The 9,636-nt window shown below is 56.2% G+C and overlaps 1 protein-coding gene across 2 annotated transcripts in view; it reads left to right on the forward strand.

Annotated features, from left to right (window-relative positions):
* Positions 1–8,880, forward strand: part of WARS1 (tryptophanyl-tRNA synthetase 1) — a 34,895-nt gene extending 26,015 nt beyond the window's left edge. For both annotated transcript variants that reach the window (XM_082853001.1, XM_082853002.1), the window contains exons 7-11: positions 964–1,064; positions 2,975–3,087; positions 3,300–3,473; positions 6,203–6,343; positions 7,512–8,880. In XM_082853001.1, coding sequence (XP_082709127.1) covers positions 964–1,064; positions 2,975–3,087; positions 3,300–3,473; positions 6,203–6,343; positions 7,512–7,673 — 691 coding nt within the window. In that variant the 3' untranslated portion in view covers positions 7,674–8,880. The remainder of the gene's footprint in view (positions 1–963; positions 1,065–2,974; positions 3,088–3,299; positions 3,474–6,202; positions 6,344–7,511) is intronic.
* Positions 8,881–9,636: the final 756 nt, after the last annotated feature.

Consider the following 9,636-nt stretch of genomic DNA (forward strand, 5'->3'; position numbering starts at 1 on the left):
CACAGGGGAGCGGGGCAGTGGCAGTGTATCTCCCGCACTCAGCACAGCTCCTGCCCCTGATAGTAAACGGCAGCTTTCCCGCCTTTTCCCTTTTTATCTTTATGGTGCCTGACACATAATAGGGCCTGGAGGAAAAGCTACTGAATATGTCAGTCAAAAGATGCAGTGTAAGAAGCCCCTCTGGGTTTTGCCCCTTCAGCCTAGTTCCTTCTAATAGCAGAATGGCTGCCACAGATCCAGGCCTTGTATTCACACCCCTCACCACCCAGGAGAGTTCGCCCTGTCCAGACAGCCTGGCTGCCCCACGGTGGAGGGGACAGTGGTGGCCGGATGCAGGGAGAACCAGCTGCACTGAGACAGACCCTCCTTCCTGGGCCCGTCAGTTGCTATCCGGACACTACATCCAGCAACAGGTTGCAAATACCCTTGAACAATGAGGAGGTTAATCCACGTATAACTCACAGTCGGCCCCCCACAGCCTAAGTTCCCCACCTCCGTGGATTCAACAAGCCAGGACCATGTAGCACTGCAGTGTTAACTATTGAAAAGTACCACGTGTAAGTGGACCCGCGTTGTTCCAGGGTCAACGGTAATCTCCCACGAGAAAGCACGCAGTCCGTCTCAACAGAAAAGCTGCACTGGGGCCCCCAAACTTACAGCCCCATATGCTCAGCAGTGACCCTGGCAGAATCTCAATATCTCATGTTAGCCGCTGAGTCAACCACTGAGTCCGGTGTGTTCTTGCCTTAGTTGCTTATCAGCTTCATGTTGATTTCCTTCCACAGGTACAGGTGTGTTCGCCTCGCCTGCCGCAGGCATCTTTGCGTACAGGGGGCGTCACAGCGCCTTCCTCCCCAGTGTGTTCCGGCCTGTGTCTGGCCTGCCATGTTGTACCATCTGCTGCTTTGCCCTCAGTGGACGCCACCCTCTGGGTCCGGGGTTTGATTCTGACTGTCTTTGCAGGATGAGCCCAGGCTTCTACAAGAACGTGGTGAAGATACAGAAGCACGTCACCTTCAACCAGGTGAAAGGCATTTTCGGCTTCACTGACAGTGACTGCATCGGTAAGGAGCCGCTGCTGCCCGCGGTCCCCGCCCAGCTGCCCTCAGACAGGAGCCGAGCTCAGCAGGAGGCAGGTTGACGCGCTTGGTGCCTGCCCGGGGCTGAGCTCTCTCTGAGGTGGTAGCATTTGCAGTTTGTCTCTTTAAATAGGTGGGTTTTCCCTGGAACATCAAGAGCTGGTGTGATGCCTTTGGCCCCTTTTCTGGGCCATATGGAGCTATCCCTCTGGACACCCTCTGTCCCTCTCCTTAGTTATCCGTTCGTTTTAAGGTTTAGAAGGAAGAGAAGGGTACGGATGACTTCTGTCCTCCGCCTGCTTCTGGGACGCCAGTCCGTGTGGGAGGCCTTGGTGGGGGCCCAGGGGCTGCAGGAGGGCCTGCTCTATGGCCGGAACCTGCCGTCTTTGTCTCCCTGGACCTCAGCTTCCCCACCTGCAAAAGGAGGGTCCTGACTGGAGGCCCAGGGAAGCCCACCCTGCCTGCCCTCCCTCGCTCTCCTTCCAGGCTTTTCCGCAGCAGATAGGCCCCTTTGCCCACGTTTACGCCCCTCTCCCTGTGTCTCCCTCCACGGCCCCTTCAGATGCATTGGCTTTCTCTCCTTTGAGACCCTTAGCTCCTTGGGCAGAGAATCAATCCTGAGACTAGCGGCTGGGTCTCTGGACCCTCTCCCCTTTATTTTGGGTGCACGGCCCCAGGCAGCTCCCAGGATGTGCCTGCAGGCGCTCTGTGCCGGGTGTGCCTGCTGGGACGGAGCACATTCCAGGGCCCACCGTGAGGGCCCTGTAAGGAAGAGTGCAGAGAGAAATGCGCAGAGGCCTTATTGGGAGGCTTTTCACATAAGCAGAACCCTTCGATGTTTCGGTCAGATCATTCCTGACAACTGGGGCATAAACCCGGTGCTTTTGAAAGGGTTTTTTAACCCTGGGAATCCCGGCATGGAGTGGAGAGGTGTCTCCCTGAAGGCTGCCCAAGTGAGTAGGGAGACAGCAGGCGCGATGAGGAGCTGCACACACTTTGCTGCCAGGGGACCTGGGCTCGAACCCTGGCTCAGCCACTCACTGACTGCACACTAGTCCCGGGAAACCACAGAGGCAGTCTGAGCCTGGTGTCCACGTGCATAAAATGGGGACGACAGTGACACCTTCTCCATAGAGTCGTGGGGCGTAGACGAGCCCAGGGAAGGCCCTGAGCCAGAGCCGGGGCTGCTCAGTGCTGTAAAGGGGGTGCTGGTGCCAGTGGCAGCTGCCACGTGGACACCCAGAGGCAGAAAGGAGCCCAGAAATGAGGCGTGTCTTTCTGCAGAGGGGAGAGAACAGCTGCCGGGAAAGAGCACCACAGAGACAGCGTTTCAGGGCTGGAGCCACGTGGGCTACCTGGGAAATGCCTGAGCAGCGCAGAGGGGTAGACTGGCCCAGCTCCACTTATCAAGGGTCACACCGAGATCCATGCCCTTTGACCCCAGAGTTCCACTTCTGCAGGTCTAAGCAAATAGCAGTAGCAGTGTTAACAACAGCAGCATCCAAAATATTGAGAACGTTTTATGCACCAGGAGGTCATAATGTATCATAATTAAAGCCGAGGAACAACCCAGACGCCCAGGGGGTGGAGAACCGCTGCCTCTCCAGGGCACGTGGATGGGATAGCGTGTGGGTACAAAGTGGAACCTGTAAAGAACAGGCCAGAGGAGAACCACAACTGAAAGGCAGAGTGTGAAAGGGAGAGGAAATGGGTGAAAAGAGACACAAACTGGGACTATAGGGGTTTTTTTCTTCCTTCTGCTCTTCTGTAGTTTTCAGGTTTTCTTTAATGACTGTTACTTTTCCAGTGGGGAGAAAGCCGATTTTTGTTCACCCCTTTTACAGTTCCAGCAGGAAGCGGTCTCGTGTATAAAGATGTTTTGTCCTCCTTTCCAGGGAAGATCAGTTTTCCTGCCATCCAGGCCGCTCCCTCCTTCAGCAACTCGTTCCCCCAGATCTTCCGAGACCGGACAGATGTCCAGTGCCTCATCCCGTGTGCCATTGACCAGGTCAGGAGGCAGGGCCAGGGTTGTGTCATCCTGGGTGTTGCAGGAGGCTCTTTGCCCTCTTCGGTGGGAAAGGAGGGTCTAAAAGGTGTTGCGGGGCGGAGCTGATTCTTTGAACTCACCGGAAGCTTGGGGGTTGCTGTGAGGCCCGCTCAGGGGTTGCTCACGGGCTAGCAGCTGGCCCACTTCTCCCACCGTCCCCTCCCTCCCCACAGGACCCATACTTCAGGATGACCAGAGACGTGGCCCCCAGGATCGGCTACCCTAAGCCAGCCCTGCTGCACTCGACCTTCTTCCCCGCCCTGCAGGGGGCCCAGACCAAGATGAGCGCCAGCGACCCGAACTCCTCCATCTTCCTCACAGACACGGCCAAGCAGATCAAGACCAAGGTGAGCGGCACCGGGGGGCGGGCGGCCTCTGCGCAGGGCCACACCACGGGGAGACACGCACGCGTGGTGCTGCTCTGTCCTTCGGCCTCCGCTGCCACGGGGGCCCTGAATTCCAGGGTCCAGGCAGCCTGTCCCCGTTCCCAGATAACAGGGGGATTTTCTTATTTGTGTCTTTTCATGTGGGCAAGGCTTTGGAATTTTTTTCTTTTTTTTTCTTCTCTGATTTCCTCACCAACACTGTGCAGGAAGCAAAATCACGGCAATTTTCTTTAGTTACAGTTAAACAATAGAAAAAAGGTAGTGTATTTCTGGGCATCAGCCGTATTCCAGGAGCTGGGCCAGGTGCTTTCTTTATGTTTCTAGGTTTTAATTCTCACTGGGAGATAGTGGTGTGTTCCCTTTAAAGACAAGAAGGATGAGGCCCAGAGAGGATGACCAGCTTGACCAGGTTTCCACCGGAAACCAGGAGATGCCCTCCTGGCCCACGGCCCACGAGCTGCCGTTACCAAGCTGGTAGGGGCTGGTTTTCTCCAGAGCATTCTCACTGAGACTCAGGACTGATAAGCCTCCTTCCACAGTCGGGTCCCGCCTGGGAGTGCTATGCCTGGCCCGGCATGCAGCAGGAGCTCAGTAAATATTTTCCGGGTCACCAGAGAAACTGGAAATCAGAATTAGTTTGAACTTCCTTACTTTTCAGGGCCGCACTTCTGTTGCTCAGTTCTGAACTGCCAGTATGTGTTCAGTCCCCTCTCTGTTCCACAAAGCTGTTGACATTTCATTTGGAACCACGTGCACGTTTGCGGGTTGGACGATCACAACAGGAGTGACAGAAACTGGATTTGAGGCATGTAGTGCACCCATCTGAGTGACCACCGGGCCCCTACGCCTTCTGGAAAGTCCCAGATTCTGGTTGACAATGGGGAACCTTAGTATCAGAACTGTCTTCCAGGAAGTGGTAGCCACCAGCTTTCCCAGCCTCGGCAGGGCTTTCCTTTCTCTTTCACTTCTGGCTGAAAATTCCAGAGCACGGAGTGCATTAGAGGGGACGGGAAGCTCCTGTTCCCTCTAGCAGAGAAGTCATTTTGTTTTGTTTTTGGAAGTTGTTTTAAAGAAGTCATTTTGGCTCTGGGACATTTTTCATTCACTCAGGACGAGCAAAGACCCGAGGGCTGGGTGAGCAGTGACTGGAGGGTCGGGAGCCACCCAGGCTGCCAGGGTCACGAGCACCCTGTGGGGCAGGACAGGGTCAGGCCAGGCCCTTGTTCCCAATCCCCAAGCCCACCTTCAACTCCAGAAGCAGAATCTCCACGCCAGCCAGGAGAGGGGGCATCTGCTCCAGGCCCCTCCCACGAATAACAACAGTAGAGTGCTGGGGACACGGCAGCTTGGCTGCGTGATCACCTGCCATGTGCTCACCTGTGCGAGCTCACTGAGTCCTGACAGCCACCCTGGGGGCTGCGTCCATTTCAGAAGCAAGGACGTAGGGCTCAGAGGGGTCCGGCAGCTTCCCTACTTTCACACAGCTGGGAAGCAGTGGGGCAGGGCCATAACCCGGGTCCCGCACGGCTTGGGCCCTCGGGTGGCCTGGAGGCAGGAGCCCTGGGTTGTCTGGGCCCCGCCACTTACCTGCCATTGGTGGGTGACCATGGCTGTCCAGGTGTCACTGTCAAGTGGGAGCAGCTGTACAAAACTGCAGACTAGGGGCAAGGCTTCCATGAGATCACATATAAAGTGGTTGCAAACTGTAGAGTACCACCCAAATTTAAGATTTCAGTTCAAATGTGGATCGTTGGACCGCTCCTTTGTCATGCGGGCCAAAACGTGCCTCCCGCCTCCCTGGGACATCACGCCCAGGGACAGGTCGGAGCTTCTGCTGTCCCTCAGAGCCGCTGGCACTCCCACCAGAAAGTCCAGCTTTCTCTGGCCTCACTCGCGGCCGCCAGCTTCTGCCCCCCGACGTTAGTCTGCGATTCTGGATGATCCGGTTAGGAATCTGCTCTGGAGTCCTGCTGGGAGGCTTACCAAACGTCTCCACTGAGACTGCTGACACACCCTTTTCCGGAAGAAAATGAGGGTGACGTTTGTACGTGATAGGTTTCTCAAATAGTCGTTGAAAGAACACTGAAGGAACTTTGTCTCCCCTTTTTGGCTTTTCTTCTCTTACCTCTTGACCCTGATTTCTCTAAGATTATCTTCAATCCTACAAACCATTTTGTTAGTTTCTGAGTCTTTCTTTCTTCAGCTTCTCGAAGTGCCTGTCTTTAGGTGGGCACCGCCTGTGGGCCCTGACCACCTTGGCGCTCCTCACGGGTCCTGTGCCTCGCGTCCTCCCGTCCACGGTGGGGGGCTGGGGGGGGTGCTCTGCTCTCCTGTCCTCCGCCAAGAGCGCGCCCTCGCAGGCAGCAGCCGCCCTTCCCTGCTCGTCCCTTTTGCTCTGAAGATGGCTCGTATCTGTCCTCTTACTGAATCCGAGGACACTTTAGGACATTTTCCCCAAATTTCAGCACAGGTGGTGCTTTGGCTTTCCCGATTCTATTCTGTGTCTCTGGGGAGTGGGGGGGTCAGAGCTCATCCCCCCTCCGGTCCCCCCTTCTCCGCAGCGAGCCCCGCGGTGGCCCGTCCCGGGCTCGGTGGGAAGGAGCAGCCCGAGGCCTCCCCCCACTGCTCGGGCCAGCTTGCATGCGCAGGGCGGCGGCCCGACGAGCATGTGTGTCCTCTCGTTGGCGCAGGTCAACAAGCATGCGTTCTCCGGAGGCAGAGACACCACGGAGGAGCACCGGCAGTTTGGGGGCAACTGCGACGTGGACGTGTCCTTCATGTACCTGACCTTCTTCCTGGAGGATGACGACAGGCTGGAGCAGATCAGGAAGGTGAGGCGGGGGCCCAGTGCCCACACGGGACCTGGAAGGCCTGGCAGCCACGCTGGGGGCAGCCAGTGTCCCTGGTGCCTGAGGGGCAGGCACTCAGCTGAGACCAGAGTAGAGTTGAGTAGGTCGGTCGTGTTCTGACCACGTGCCCAGAAACCTCATGAACAGATAGTTCCCAAAAGAGAAAATACAAGCCGCTAGTGAGTAGCCACACAGAGAGGTTTAATCCCACGAGTCATCGAGAAATAGAAGTGAAATCAGGACGCCTTCAATGTTGAAACAATTCCACTACCAATTTAGCGGGTTTGTGCCGTATTTGCACTGATTGTAATCCAGACGCTTTGGGGCTCACCCGGGTGAGTCGAGCGTTCCCTGCGTGCCTCTCAGCGAGCCAGAGAGCCCGAAGAATGGTCATAGCTCCTGCTTCAGGTTTTCCAATTCTTGGCATCTTTTCCAAGAAACTAATCCTGAATAAGAAAGAGCTCTCTATGCAAAGACGGTAAAAATGATAGTAGCAAAAAGTTCAGGAGAGACTCTGTACAACAGAGGAAACCTTAACTGAGAATCGTCAGGAGGGATTATCACGCAGGTGTGAGGTTTATGATCACATGGGAGAGTACGCCAGTGATAGTGATAAAAGGACCCCAAATTGGACGTGCAGTGAGATCCACTATGTTTAAATACAACGCACCAGAAAAAGTCTAAAAGGAGACGTGCCAGGATAGTAGCAGTGGCCCTTAGCCTCTGGGCACTGGCTTCGCAGGGGGTTTTTTCTTTACTTTGCTGCTGCTTTGTGGTTCCGGTACCTTGTTAAGTTTGTTCAGTAAGTACATGTTACCATCACGATCAGCAAATGAAAAAAGATTCGGCAGAGATTTTAGAGAAGCCAGTAAGGCTGAAGGGGGCAGCCACGGGCTCAGGGCGTGGAGTCCCCCGACCCCGCAGGAGGGTGGGCGAGGTGGGGGGGCGGACCCCGTTGTTGCCCTCGCTGTGCCAGCCTGAGTCGCGGCTGCTCACCAGGGCCCAGAGTCACTTTATGAAAGGCATGGTTTAAGGTTCTCGTTTTTCTATGCCGCCCGTGTGCCAGGCTCTGCATGGGTGGTGCCCGGGCAAGGGAGGTACCCAGGGCGTGCGCAGCCGTTTCTCACATGGCCTGTCTCCTCCCGGGCAGGATTATACCAGCGGGGCCATGCTCACCGGCGAGCTCAAGAAGGAGCTCATAGAAGTTCTGCAGCCGTTGATCGCCGAGCACCAGGCCCGGCGCAAGGAGGTCACAGACGAGATAGTGAAAGAGTTCATGACTCCCCGGAAGCTGTCCTACGACTTTGAGTAACGCTCACTTTCTTTACATTTACTGAGATGTAATTTACCAAGAATCCCAGCCCAGTCGAATCACCACTTCCCTTAGGCTGTGTCACACGGTAATTACTGGCCTGGTGTCTATAAGCCCTCTGTGTGTATCAATGCTGTTTCTTCTGCTGAATGTCATTCCCTGTCTCCTGTGAGCATAACCCTGTGGGGTGATTGGGTGCCGGGTAACACTGAGTGGTCACACAGACAAGTCCAGCTGGAGTCTCTCCCACAAAGCAGCCCCAAGGATGTGCAGCCTTGGGCTGGATGTCCACTGGCCAGCCTGTTCTGGTCCACAGGACAGCTCCTGTTGGAAAGCATCCTACATCCAAACATACTCTTAAACGTGCTCTATCAAAGAATATGTAGTCTGTGTATGCATACCTGGAATCAAGATGTTATTATCATAAAACCAAAAAGAAGTGCTTCGAAAAATTGTTGTGGGGAAGCTTAATGGGCACAAGAGGCATTTCAGCAATGCCCCCAAAATCAAAAAAGAAGTGCTGGCCAAGAGCTTTGCTAAGCATTTGACCAAGAGACCTCTCGGCTTGGAAGCGGCCTTGAACGTTTCTGAATATTGGCCAGAGTGGGCCGGTTTTTACTAAATTGAGTCTTCTGTGGGTGAAACTTCCCAGTTTGCGTGCCAGACTCCAGACCGTGCATGTACTGTACTCCAGAAATCATGCTGTTTTCCCCGAACGTACTAATACTTTGTTTGCACCAAGTAATCCTAGACACTCCATCCTGAGAACTGATGGCTGCTTTACTCTGATGGTGCCAGACGCTGGGGGGAGTCTGTTGCCTTTGCAGGTGCTTTTGTTTTGACACTTGACTGGCGTGGAAGTCTGTCTGCACAGAGCAGTGCCCTGCCTGTGCCCCAGACGGGTGGGCACAGCTAGGCAGCGTGCAGCAGCCCTCGAGGCCCTCGGCTGTGTGTCTATGGGAGGCCTGTTTAACCAAGCGCCCTGTGTAGTTTCGGAAAAGCAATGGCCTGTCTCGGGGAAGCCCTGGGTCCGAGAGCCTGCCCTGGCTGGAGGTGCAGGGTCCACTCCTGGGTGCCCCGCTCTGGTCTCACTCGTGACAGATAAACTTCCTTTGGTCCCACCTGTGTCACTGTGCTCTGTCTGGGGTTTGAGGGGTGAGCAGAGGCCTCGCTCCAGCCCAGGGCCGTGCTGCGCCTGACCCTCCGTGGATGCCCTAGCTCCTGCACGGGTCATACCGGGATGGTGTGGGATGGAAGCGTGGTCCCAGGAGCCCCACAGTGTGGAGGTGCAGGCTTCGGGAATAGGCTGGAAGCGGCGCCTTCCTGGCGCTCAGCGGTCTCCCCGTGCTGGTTTCCACCCTCCTGGAGGTTCCCAGCAGCTGCTGGAGAATGCAAGCAGATGTCCTTGTTTCGCGGACAGCACGGGGGCGTCAGAGCAGCGCCATGTAGTGACAGGGCCCAGGCCAGGGGCCCAGCCGGAATGGAGCCCTGGGCTCGCTCTGCCCGCCCACCCTGTACTGCATGTGGGCAAACTGAGGCTCAGGAGAGGAATGTGACTTGTCCGAGGCCACACAGTGAGTTGTGACCAAACGTGCCCATCCTGTCTCGTGTGCCGTCTCCTCGCACAGGCTGTTCTACACGTGAGGGCCCTGAGGTTTCCACCTGGGTGGCTGGGTGCCGTGTGCGGCACGAGCTCATCCCGTCTCCTCTCCCGACCTCAGCTCCCGCTGGACCGGATGTGGCCCGTGGAGGTGAGCCCAGAAGATGGCGAGGCTGTGTGGCCTGGGCAGCTGAGACAACCTCTCTCTGCTCCATTGTGTCCACGTCACAGGAGGGACCACAACAGAGTCCCCGGGGTGGCAGAGCCGCCCCTTCACCAGCCAGAGCCTCCAGAAGGAGTGGGTGTCATCCTGGGGCCACAGAAGGGCAGGGCTGAGGCCCCACACAGGCCAGTGACTTTGGG

This window comes from Leucopleurus acutus (genome assembly GCF_964270905.1).
Source record: "Leucopleurus acutus genome assembly, chromosome: 1".
NCBI classification, from domain to species: domain Eukaryota; kingdom Metazoa; phylum Chordata; class Mammalia; order Artiodactyla; family Delphinidae; genus Leucopleurus; species Leucopleurus acutus.